Raw genomic sequence first — 13,445 nt, forward strand, 5'->3', positions numbered from 1 at the left:
TAGAAGAGCGGCTCCTGTTTTTGTTCCTGGGGATAGGGTATGGATAAGTACTAAGAATATTCGACTAAAAGTTCCATCTATGAAATTTGCTCCTCGCTACATAGGCCCTTACAGGGTTCTCACTCGTATCAATCCGGTTGCGTATCGCCTTGCTCTGCCACCTGCCTTACGCATTCCTAACTCTTTTCATGTCTCCTTGTTGAAACCTCTTATTTGCAACAAATTCTCCTCTAAGGTCTCCTCGCCTCGTCCTGTTCAGGTGGAGGGTCGGGAGGAGTACGAGGTAAGCTCCATCGTTGATTCCAGAATTTCAAGGGGAAAATTGCAATATCTGGTCAACTGGAGGGGATATGGTCCTGAGGAGAGGAGTTGGGTACCTCAGGAGGACGTTCATGCTTCTCGCCTTCGCAGAGCATTTCACCTCCGCTTCCCATCTCGCCCCGGTTCCTTCCGCCCGGTGGGCGTATCTGAGAGGGGGGGTACTGTCAGGGTACCTGAGGCTTCTACCTCTAAGGGAGGTAGAGACTTGGTGGTTTATCCGTCCAGGCGAGCTGTTTCCTCCGTTCCTCGCGGTCCATCCAGCCACTTAAACACCGGCCGCGAGGAATCCACATCCTTTTCTAGCAGGACGCTCAATACGTGACGTCATGACGCTATCACGAGCGACCTGTCACTCAAGTGTCCGATATCCAATCGGCACTTGTCAGAGGCGTGCTTACCATCCGGAGCCAGGGTATTTAAGCTTACTTCTCTCTTCAGCTCATTGCCCTGTCGTGGTTCTAGCTTGTCTAGTCACTCAGTGCTCTGGTATTCTAGTTTGCTCTATTTGGTTTTGACTCGGCTTGTTGTACTTCCCTGCTTCTCTGTTCTCCCTTGACCCGGCTTGTCTCTCGCTTATCTGTCTTCCCGTTCCCTCGACCTCGGCTTGTCTCTGACTATTCTCTATTACTCTCGGTACGTTAGTCCGGCCATTCTAAGGCCCGGTATACGTACCTTTCCACTCTTTGTACTCTGCGTGTTGGATCCCTGTCCCGATCCTGACACCGCATAGGACACACGAAACCCGGAAGTGACCAAAATTTGAATCGAAAACAGCTGAAGAGAAATGGAATCACCTGCAGAACCATTATTGGGACTGATTGGGGGTGGTATATATTAGGGGATGTTTGTAACTAGGTTTGTATGTATTTGTATTCAACACCTTTGTTAAAGATTGTCCCTGAGGAAGTCCCTAACAGGGAAGAAACGCGTTGGACTGATTTACCTGCTTTTATGTACTTTGATGTAAGTAATAAATGCTTTTTTTTAACTCTTTTTTTCATATAGTCATCCAATCTATTTTTTTGCACTTTGTTTTTTATGTGAGATTCACATTTACCAAGCATTTGGAGCAAATAAGACACACCAAGTATATTTCTGAAGGCACTTCTTGGGATGTTTAAGTGTGAGTGAGCATTTGTCACTTGCCTATATATTCAATTCTAGTATATACAGTATTGCACTATGCCATATATTTCTTATTTCCCTTGCTTGGAATAGCCCTATACCATACATATAATGTTCATGTTGACTGGTTAACCTCATTCATTTAAACATTAAATAAATCTCCTTAGTGGGAGTCTAATTTACAAGTATCAAATTATAAATGCATATTAAAATAAAGCATTGTAATATGCTTGCTTAAGGATGTGAAGATGTTGTACAGGCAGCTGGCTGGATCTCAGCTGGAAGAAGTGGATGCTCCTATTGGCACTGGGCTTGATGACATCTTGGAAACCATCAGAATTCATTGGGAAAAAGATATTGAGAAGAACAGGGCTGAATCAGGTGCCCTCTTTCAAGCTAATGTAAGTGATATTGACATAAATATTAAAAGGTATTCTATAGTGTTAGGAATACAAGGTTGCGTTCTAAACACTATAGTGCTTCCAATTACCCTCTCCTTCACACATCTCCCTAACCCCCAATGAGTTATAAAGGTTAAAAAAAAACGTTAGTCGCTTACCCGATTTCTGTCCCAATGCCCCTTGGGGCTGGGTCGCAGTTCGTCTCCTCCGATGGGGGATGGGGTTAATGCACATGCGCTGTGAACGCATTAAGCCTTACCCATAGGAAAGCATTGCTACAATAGTTTATAATGGAGATTTTACTGATGCTGGATGTCCTCATGCAGAGTGTGAGAACGTCCAGCATTAATTAGGCGGTTAACAAGCAGGAAGTGGACGTCCAGCTTCAGACAAGTTAGCAATCAGGAAATGCCTCTAGCCTCTGATTGACAGCCACCAGAGGCAGTCTTAGTCCTGCAATGTAATTATTGCAGTTTCTCAAAAACTGTAATGATTTACATTGCAGCACTAAGTGGGAGACAAAAATACTCTGCAATTGCAAACACAACACAGATTTATAAAAAAATTTTTTTTTCAAATATGTGTGGTATAATTATTAGCACCCTTTTAGTCAATACTTTGTGCTACCTCCCTTTGTCAAGGTAATAGCTCTATAAGCCTATAATGCCCTATAATGCCTTATGAGGTTGGAGAATACATGGCAATGGATCTGAAACCATTCCACCATACAGAATATCTCCAGATCCTTCAGATTTTCCACAGGATTCAAGCCAGGGGACCGGAATGACCATGGCAGGACCTTAATTTTGTGGTCAGTAAACCATTTTTGTGTTGATTTTGATGTTTTGAATTGATGTTTGGAATTGTTGTCCTGCTGGAAGATCCACCCACGATCCATTTTACGCTTACTAGCAGAGTCAGTCAGGTGTTCATTTAATATCTGTTAATATTTGATAGTGTCCATGATGCTATGTATCCTAACAAAATGTTACGGTCATCTGGCAGAAAACCAGTCCCAAAACATTACCCATCGACATAGTTAACCAAGGGTATGAGGTACTTTTCCATATGGCTACCTCTCTGTGCGTGCTAAATCCACCTCTGGTGTTTTTTTAACAAAAAGTTCTATTTTTGTTTAATCTAACCATAGAACCCGATCCCATTTAAAGTTCCAGTAATGTAAGACGCTTGGGTTTTTTTTTTATTTTTATTGAAACTCTTCCAAACAACTTGTGGGGATGTAGGTGATGTCGGATTGTAGTGTTGGAGACTTTCTGACCCCATGATAAAACGTACTGCAGTTCTCCAGCTGTGATCCTTGGAGATTGTTTGGCCACTCATACCATCCTCTTCACAGTGCATTGAGACAATATAGACACATGTTCTCTTCCATGTTAATTTATAACATTACCAGTTGACTGGAACTTCTTGCTTATTGGCCCAACAGTGTAAATTGGCATTTTCAATGCTTTTGCTATTTTCAAATAGACACTTTACATTTTGTGAAGCTAAAAACCCTTTGTAGAACATCACAGCTATATTCTTGGTTTTGCCCATTGTGACTAAGATAATTTGGACTATGTGTTCATAATATGTTTCTCATATTTATACCCCTGTGAAACAGCAAGTCATATATTTAAAAAGTGGCCTGCTCCTAATCTCTCAGGTGTACTACAAGAAAAATATCAGTGGGAATATACTTCAAATATAGATTTCTCATATAAATGCATAGGGGTGCCAATAATTGGGCCACACATATATTTAACAAAATTATTTTTGGTAAATCTGCAATTTTTTTGATATCCATGAGAGCAGAGTATAAAGACAATAGTTTACAGCTTTCTTTGCTCATATTTACCAATGGTGCCAAGATTAGTGAAGGACAATGTATGTAGACATCAAATAAAGTGATAAATCAATCAGGAATTCCGCAGCATATACATTATCCATAATACAGGGCAGCATTTTCATATGCTGCCAATCAACATGATGAAATTATGTGTGTCCAGGAATCCTCCATAGATTAAGCAAATTCCCTGCAGCCATCCCTGGTGACAGCTGGGGGTTTTGACACTTCTAGACGACGGTATATCCTCCCAGTGTCTAGAAGTCTCATGCAGAGGAAATATACAGAGACAAAGTGAAAATTCTAACAGTGAAATTTTAACACAGTCAATATGAATATTTCATAAACATCCTCTTTTTTTGAAATACTCATTCAAGGGGTTGGGGAGGGCGACAGTGCCAATTTTAAAAAAAATGTGGTCTCCTTTTCCTATTCTTATTTGCCTTCTGGGAAATACTATTTTATTTCGAAGCTCTACCACCAAGTGTAGATAATGCTTTTTGTTTTTTTCATGAGCAGCAGTCATCAGTGCTACCAGCTTTGCAAAGTCAAGAAGAAGAGGTCGTGAAGTGCCTGAGAGAGGAATTCCATGACACTGCATGCAAAATACAGAGCCTTCAAGCAGAAACGGAGTCCCTGAGGACTTTGGTAGGTGGCATTTTTTTTTTTATGTGAATTAGATGAACAAGGGCTAAACTCAAATCCAGATGTGATCAAATGGTAAATCTCCAGCTGTTGTAAAACCAAAACGCTGATGATGCTGTGCCAGCCTTTTAGCCATCACTGCTCCAAAAATATTAAGAGTCCCCAACAGCCCATCACCTCTGTGCTGCTTCAGATAATGAGGAAGTATTAATTAGACCATCATAGACTAGCACAGCCTGAAAGTTGGTGGAGGGGCAGGAGGGTATTAAGGTTTTTATTGTTTTGTTATAAAAGGAAAGATTAATAGTATTGTACTCCATTAGGCCACTTAGGGGGAGTTTGTGATGTCCACCAGCTGACTGTTGGTACGTCATGCTGGGGTATATTACACCCCTTTATTAGTTATGTAGAATGGCAGGATTGCATTTAATACCTAAACGTTCAGCCTGTGCGTGTTTCAGGCTATGCTTTCATTGAGATCCCTGAGAGAATCAGTAGTACGCATTTATAATTATTATTTATATAGCGCCAACAAATTCCACAGCGATTTACAATGGGTGGACTAACAAACATGTAGTTGAAGCCAGACAATCTGGATGCACAGGAACAGAGGGGTTGAGGGCCCTGCTCAATGAGCTTACATGCTAGAGGGAGTGGAGTAAAGTGACACAAAAGGTAAGGATAGTATTAGAGAAGTAGATTGGTGGTATTACCAATTCCCTGAAGACTTATGTTTTTTTAATGACAGCTGCAGGAGAGGAATTAATTGGGAGCTATTAAAAGTTTAATTGATATGCTTCTGTGACAAAGTGATTTTTTGATGATTTTTTGAAGGAGTGGAGACTGGCTAAGTGTCTAACGGAGAAGGGAAGGGAGTTAGAGGACGAGGTGTAACATATAAAGTGGGGACATTTCCTGGATTATTTCTATCTCAATGTCAGTGTGGGGCATAGATGTCAAACTCGCGGCCCACGGGTCGCATGCGGCCCATAACTAATATGTTTGCGGCCTGCGAGGGAGTGTAAGCTCTCCCTGCACAGTGCCCGCAGTGATGCCGGGAGCCAGAATATGACGTCACTCCGGCTCCCGGCATCACTCTGCGGCGCACGAGGGAGCTGAGCAGGGATTGCTCAAAATCAATGCTCCCTCGCTGCCTATCCGCCCCCCTGCGTGAATGTACACCTGCCCAGCAGCCCCACTAGACACCCGGTAGGTAATCCATCCAGCTCTCCCAAAGGTAGGGAGGCTGGGTGGATTTAAATAACAATATATATTTTTTTTAAAGTGTTGGGGGGAAGTGTGTGTTTGTGTGTGTATGGTTGTCTGTGTGTGTGTGGCTGTCTGTATGTGTGTGTGTGTGTATTGCTGTCTGTGTGTGTGCATGGCTGTCTGTGTGTGTATGTGTGTGTATAGCTGTCTGTGTGTGTGCATGGCTGTCTGTGTGTGTATGGCTGCCAGTGTGTATGGCTGTGTGTGTGTATATGGCTGTCTGCGTGTATGGCTGTGTGTGTATATGGCTGTCTGTGTGCATGGCTGTATGTGTGTGTGTGTGTGTATGGCTGTCTGTGTGTGTGTGTATTGCTGTATGTGTGTGTGCATGGCTGTCTCTGTGTATGGCTGTCTCTTTGTGTGTGTATATGGCTGTCTGTGTGTATGGCTGTGTGTGTGTGTGTGTGTGTATATGGCTATCTGTGTGTGTGTGTCAGTGTGTGTCTGTGAGGGAGCCTGTGTGTCTGAGTGATTGTGTGTGTCTGTGAGTGAATGTGTGTGTTTGTGAGGGAGCCTGTTTGTCAGTTAGTGTGTGTCTGTCAGTCAGTGAATGTGTGTGTCTGTGAGTGCACTACAACAACTTTCATTAAATGTATTTAAATGGTTAGAGTGCATATAATATTTAAAATCAAACATAAAAACACCAAAGGCCACACAATTTGCTTGCATTCTGTTTAGCCTGTGCCCTGCCATTGGGAAGCTATTCATATCAGATTCCAACTGGCTGGATCAATTCTATAGTGATGACACAACCCATCAAAGTCAAGGGTTGCTGACAACATGAGTTATTAACAGGGACATTTAAATACTTTGGTTTATTTATTTAACTACTGTTTTTCAAGAAAGAATACACTGAAATTTGTCTTCTTTACTAGCATGTCCTGGAGCAAGGGTTTGCACATATACACATATACCACTTTTTCATTGTGCTGGATAGTATATGAAAAGCACTACCATGTGCCGTGTAAAGTTTATTATATGAGATCACTCTTTGATTAGTATTAAAATTGATTGTACGTTCTCCAGAGTAGGTAAAAAAAAAATATATTGGTGATCAGCAAGTTGCCATTACCCAGCAAAGTATAGTGATCTTCTCATTACAAAAACATGCAAAAAAAAAAGCTTCTTTCAATTGAAAGAGCAGCCAGCATTACCTGCAAACAATGTAATGATATTAAATCATGTCCATTTGATCCAATTGCTAAGTGTTTTGTTTTCACAAATCTCCTGAAATGGTGCTATGCAGTCATGCATGATAATACAAGAATAGGTATTGGTGATGTCATAGAGAAATCACAAGATGTGACATCACAATGTCACCAGAGTCCCATGTGAAAGGAGAAAATAATGAGTATAACAAACTAGTTATAATCCCTAAGAACTATATGACTCTTTCTTGTGTTTACAGAAGAGAGGATTGGAAAACTCTCTTTATGATGCAAAGCACTGGCATGATGTTGAACTTCAAAACCTTGGCTCTGTGATCACAAAGCTGGAAGCAGAGTTGCAAGAAATCAAAAGTGAAACGGAACAGCATCAAAAGGACAGAGAACACTTGCTGGCCAACAAACTCCAGCTTGAGAAGGAAATAGCGGCATACCACTCTATCCTGGATGGAGAGGAAAACAGGTACCAAAATAGCAACCCTCAGTACATTTTAACATCATAATTTAATAATTTAATGGTCCGGAGCAGAACTCGTGCTAGGAATTGTGCAAAAAAATGTACAAAAATGTACAAATCTCTATTGTTTGTTCTCTTGTTCTTTATATTGTCCCCATGTCTCCACCATCTTCTTCCAACAGCATTTCTATTACCTTGCCCCAGCAATCTTTTTAACCCAACGCATTTCTCTACCATTCTCATTGGCCAAATTCTCCCTCACCCTGCCCATGCACAGTGCCCAACCAGATAATTTTGATATGAAAAAACTATGGTTGTAAAGGTATTGAACACTGACCTTTTTATTTTCCCTGGGGAAAGGGTTAACTTGTAAAAAAATAAAAATGTAAAACATGCCTTTTAAAATATGACTGTCAGAAAAATATCTGTGTTTTAGCTGCATATTTAATTGGCACTATTTTGCAATCTCCTCTTCTTACTCCACAGCCCAGACTGACTGACTGATAATTGACGGCTGTTTGGAGATTTGGGTTGTTTCTGATAAATGCCCAGTCTCTATAAATCTAAGCTATGTTAATCTGTTCCTCCTGTATCTTATTTCTGACCTATTTAGTTTGCATTAGCATGTCTGAGCCTAATGTCCTAAAAGAATGGCGTGTATCTTGACTTTTTTTCTTTTCTTTTACATTGCAATATTATTATACACATGCAATAAAGTACTACTCAGTAAGTAGCCTCTGTAGGTAGGTAAACTGAGGTAGAATAAGTTAAATCTTACTATGATCCTCTGATTTCTTTTTAATGCTTATTATTGTTGCTACTTTAAGTTCTTTGTTTTAGCATTATCAATCATATAATGCTTGTAGATTAGTAGATTTATATATCAATGCCATATATGTAGATTATTATATTATAATAAATGCTTGCATTGAAAGTTAGGCAACCTACATTAATTTTATTAAGCCCTCCCCTTTTTGTTTAGATATTTTGGGGGGTGAACATGTCATTCAAAGAGCACATAGATATGTTCGTTTATCAATGGAAACAGTGATGGACAATAGGGCAATAAGGAGAAAGCATAGGAGGGTTATGGAGGGATACTAAAAACAGATATATGATTATTTATTGTGAATATATATTTATGAATATATATTGTGAATATATATATACTGGACTAATACGGCTACAATCTCTACTTGAACACTATATATATATATATATATATATATATATATATATATATATAGTTCAAGACTAATACGGCTACAATCTCTACTTGAACACTATATATATATATATATATATATATATATATATATATATATATATAGTGTTCAAGTAGAGATTGTAGCCGTATTAGTCCAGTAATGTAGATGTAAAAAACAGATAACATTTGTATCTTGTAATACCTTTTTTATTGGACTAACAGAATTTTTTAATGACAAGCTTTCGGGATAGAAAGGGAGGTTATCCCGAAAGCTTGTCATTAAAAAATTCTGTTAGTCCAATAAAAAAGGTATTACAAGATACGAATTTTATCTGTTTTTTACATCTATATATATATATATATATATATATATATATATATATATATATATACACATATATATAAACATGGAAATGGATTACAGAAATATTGGCATGTCAATTAATTAAAGAAATATTGACTTAAACATATACTGTGAATGAAAGTAGCAACATTAGGATAATAAATGAAAACCATTGAACATAAAAATCATGAACCGTAAGTTGCAGGGAGACACTGGGACTCTATACAGCGTTGTGTTGCAACGTTATCGGTCAGCTCAGAAGATATCTTTAAACCAAGGTCATAAGGGGAGAGGAGAACTTGGGGTCCTACTTACCAATGATTCTTTTTGGAGAAATAATTATGTTTATTTCTTCCTTTCTAGATGATCTTTTCAGAAGAAGTCAACAGCAAATCTACTGATTTTCAAATATAAGAAGAATTACATCAAATATTCCTTGGGATGATTCAGTGCTACATTTGGTTGTATCAAAGCAGGACTGATATTATTTTGTTGGCGTGCAACTCGGTTAAATTAGTATGTAGATTTAACTTTTATTTAATTCTTTGTCAAGCAAGAAATGAATTTGGCATGCTACATTTTTCATATTCTCTTGCTGTTAAAAATCAAAATTAATGCAAATAAAATAAAATAAAAAACTACAAGATTTTGATCAGGCTTTTGGATTTCTCTTTGTGTGAAATATAAATTTTTGAAGCTATAAACATGCTAGACTGTTTGTCTATACAATCCTATATCTCCCACCTCCCAATATTTCAAATTGATAAAGAGGGACACTCAACTTTTAGTGGTGTGAGTTTGGCCATAGACAGGGCAATCCTGAGAACATTTAGGTGACTTGCTAATAACAGCTAACATGAACACTGACTAAATCTTATCTATACAGACAGATTGCTAAACACATTTATTGCAGTTTAAAGACACAATAATGTGAATAGTATTGCTCTAAATCTCTGTTATACATCCAGACACAACAACAACATGGGTCTCCTAGGAATGAGGGACTTCTAGGGTAGAAAAGAGAGACTGAGAGATTTGGGTCCAAAATCGGGGTTGTCCCTCCTAAATAGACACACAACATCAATCACATCAAACTCAAAGCTGTAAAAAACAAATTACATCATCTTGTTGATTTCGAAGTCCTTTGAGTGTATTCTGCACTTTGGCTGAGATCATCAAACTTGATGATTTCAGTCAATCCAATGCTTTCCCATAGGAAAGCATTAGATGGCTATTGTGGATGTGTGGCAGAAAATTGCGGGGTCAATCAGCATCTCCAAGGGGAGCGTTCAGCGCCTTCATGCAGACCAAATCTAATACAAAGCCCCCTCTCCCCATTCTAATACACTGCCTACAAATCCAATACATTGCCTCCAAATTCAATACACTACCCCAAATCCAATACACTGCCCCTCTCCCTCCACTCTTATACACTGCCCTTCCACCCAATGTAATACACTGTCACTTAATCTAATACACTGCCCCCCCTCCACTCTAATACACTGCCCCTTAATCTAATACACTGCCCCCTCCCTCCACTCTAATTGAATACAGTGCCCCCACTCACACCACTCTAATTTAATACACTGTGCCCCTCCCTCACCCCAATTGAATACACTGTCCCCCAATTTAACACACTGCCCCCTCCCACCACTCTAATACACTTGCTTCCTCCCCCAATTTTACACACTTCACCCTCAAACCACTCTAACACACTGCCCCCTCTTTCACTACTCTAATACACTGCCCCCTCCTTCCCCCAATTTAATACATTGCTCCCCTCCCTCTCCCAAAATAATATACTGCTCCCCTGCCTCCCCAAGTTAATACACTGCACTCGCCCCAATTTAACACATTGCCCCCCTCCCGCCACTCTAATACACTGCCTCCTCCCTCCCCCAAATTAATACACTGCCCTCCCCCAATTTAACACACTGCCCCCCCACTACTCTAATACACTGCCTCCCCCTCCCAGCACTCTAATACACTGCCCACTCCCTCCATTTTAACCCCAATACTCCTCACACATACACTTCAGTCCTTATCCCCCTCACACATACACTACAGTCCTTATTCCTATGCCTCCAAATACACTTTACAGCTTCTATCCTCAACAACACACACTCACTAAAGCTCCTACCTTCCCCAACACACACTGCATCCCCTATCCCCCTAAAAGCACATTACTGCCCCTATTCACATACAGCCCCTATTTACATGGATACACACATACTCCATTACAAACAGCCCCATATACACATAATCCCACAATGGCCACCCTTCCACACATGCAATCTTACAAGAATCATTCCTCCCACACCCACAAAAGCAGCGTCTCCCCCAACACGGAACCCTACAAGCATCAATGTCAGCGTGCAGTCTTTTGTAATAGATGTCTATGAGGCCCCTAATTCTTGCAGGTGGTATAGCAGCCCATTCATCTTGGCAAAATGCCTCAATTTCATGTAAAGTCTTTGGTCATCTTGCATTAACCGCACGTTTGAGATCTCCCCTGAGTGGCTCGATGAAATTAAGATCAGGAGACAGTGATGGCCACTCCAGAACCTTCACCTTTTTCAGCTGCAAACACTGGAAGTTCAACTTGGCCTTGTGCTTAGGGTCATTGCAATGCTGGAATGTCCAAGAGCGTCCCATGCGCAGCCTTCGTACAGAAGAATGCAAATTGTCTACCAGTATTTTCTGATAACATGCAGCATTCGTCTTGCCATTAATTTTCACAAGATTCCCAGTGCCTTTAGAGCTCACCTTCCCCCCTCCCCCTCAAAACATCAGTGAGCCACCACCATGCTTTACAGTGGGGATGGTATTCTTTTCACTATAGGACTTGTTGACTCATCTCCAAACATGGTGCTTATGGTTGTGACCATAAAGCTCTATTTTGGTCTCGTCACTCCAAATTACCGTGTGCCAGAAGCTGTGAGGCGTGTCAAGGTGTTGTCAAGGCGTGTCAGACATATTGTAACTGGGCTCTTTTGTGGCATTGGCGCAGTAAAGGCTTCTTTCTGGCGACTCAACCATGCAGCTCATTTTTGTTCAAGTATCATCGTATTGTGCTCCTCGAAACAACCATGCCGTCTTTTTCCAGAGCAGCCTGTATTTCTCCTGAGATTACCTGTGGATTTTTTTTGCATCCTGAACAATTCTTCTGGCAGCTGTGGCTAAAATCTTTCTTGGTCTACCTGATCTTGGCTTGGTATCAAGAGATCCCCGAATTTTTTTAATAAGTGATTGAACAGTACTGACTGGCATTTTCAAGGCTTTGGATATCTTTTTATATCCTTTTCCATCTTTATAGAGTTACGTTACCTTGTTACACAGGTCTTTTGACAGTTCTTTTCTGCTCCCCATCTAGCCTATGAGAGCTAACTCATTGACTGTTTATACACAGACACTAATTGCAATTTAAAAAGCCACAGGTGTGGGAAATTAACCTTGGCTTCATATGATGCATGATCAGTAATATTTTCAAAATCAATGCCAAAACAATTTCTGCCTGGGTATGCAAACTTTTGAGCACAACTATATATTGAATTGAATGTTCATTTCTCTACCATAAGCCGTCTCCAAAGGTGTTTCAGAGAATTTGGCAGTACAGCCAACCGGCCTCACAACCGCAGACCACGTGTAACCACACCAGCTCAGGACCTCCACATCCAGCATCTTCACCTCCAAGATCGTCTGAGACCAGCCACCCGGACAGCTGCAACAATTGGTTTGCATAACCAAAGCATCTCTGCACAAAATGAACTGAAGCAACATTGAAAAGAGTGGGCCACAATTCCTCCACAACGAAGTGAGAGACTGATAAAGTCACACAGTAAACAATTACTTTAAGACCCAGCAAACAGCACATCTGTAAGAATTGCCAGCCTGGGTACCTACTTCAGAAACCAGGGGTCTGACCTATCTCTCTCTCTCTCTAAAGTGATGACAGCGGTCCACTGCATACATGAGGCCCAGCTGAGTCTAAGCCTTTACCCCTGAAGACCCAGCAAACAGCACATCTATAAGAGTTGCCAGCCTGGGTACCTCCTTCAGCAATCAGGAGTCTGGCCTATCGCTCTCCCTGAGGGGATGACAGCTGTCCACTGCATACATGAGGCCCAGCCGAGTCTAAGCCTTTATCCTTGAAGACCCAGTAAACAGCACTTCCATAAGGTGACTACCTGGGTATTCCACCTTGTATGGGGTTGGTTAAACCTCCTCCCACTGGTGATGATGGACGGCATATTTGGTACAGATGGAAGCCTATAGTTTAGACAGCCTGCAGCTGTTCAGGTAAGTGCATTAATAATTTAGATTAAAACTAGTATAGGCACCTGGGTCTCTGTTCTTTCAGTCCCTCCCAGCTGCTTACATTAGGCTTCCTTCTAACAAATAGGTCACATTTAGGAGGTTTGTGTGGTGAGCATTTAGGTAAGTTTATACATGAAAGGATGCTTGGTGCAAAAGAGTGCTGATAATGCAAGGAGGCATTGTGAAAAAAGAGTGCTTATGATGCAACGAGGCATTGTGAAAAAGAGTGCTAATAATGGATATCCTGGCTGTATAAAGTCTGCTGGAATTCCAGTCCTGAAGACAGAGAAATATCCAAGGTAAGAGAACTTTCCTGGGTGACTGATTGAAGTACACACATGTATATGA

At 40.6% G+C, this 13,445-nt stretch overlaps 1 protein-coding gene across 1 annotated transcript in view; it reads left to right on the forward strand.

Annotated features, from left to right (window-relative positions):
- BFSP2 (beaded filament structural protein 2) overlaps positions 1-9,384 on the forward strand; it is a 67,926-nt gene extending 58,542 nt beyond the window's left edge. The window contains exons 4-7 of the mRNA XM_063450670.1: positions 1,686-1,847; positions 4,213-4,341; positions 7,016-7,236; positions 9,144-9,384. Coding sequence (XP_063306740.1) covers positions 1,686-1,847; positions 4,213-4,341; positions 7,016-7,236; positions 9,144-9,147 — 516 coding nt within the window. The 3' untranslated portion in view covers positions 9,148-9,384. The remainder of the gene's footprint in view (positions 1-1,685; positions 1,848-4,212; positions 4,342-7,015; positions 7,237-9,143) is intronic.
- Positions 9,385-13,445: the final 4,061 nt, after the last annotated feature.

Source organism: Pelobates fuscus, chromosome 4 (assembly GCF_036172605.1).
Source record: "Pelobates fuscus isolate aPelFus1 chromosome 4, aPelFus1.pri, whole genome shotgun sequence".
Classification (NCBI taxonomy): Eukaryota; Metazoa; Chordata; class Amphibia; order Anura; family Pelobatidae; genus Pelobates; species Pelobates fuscus.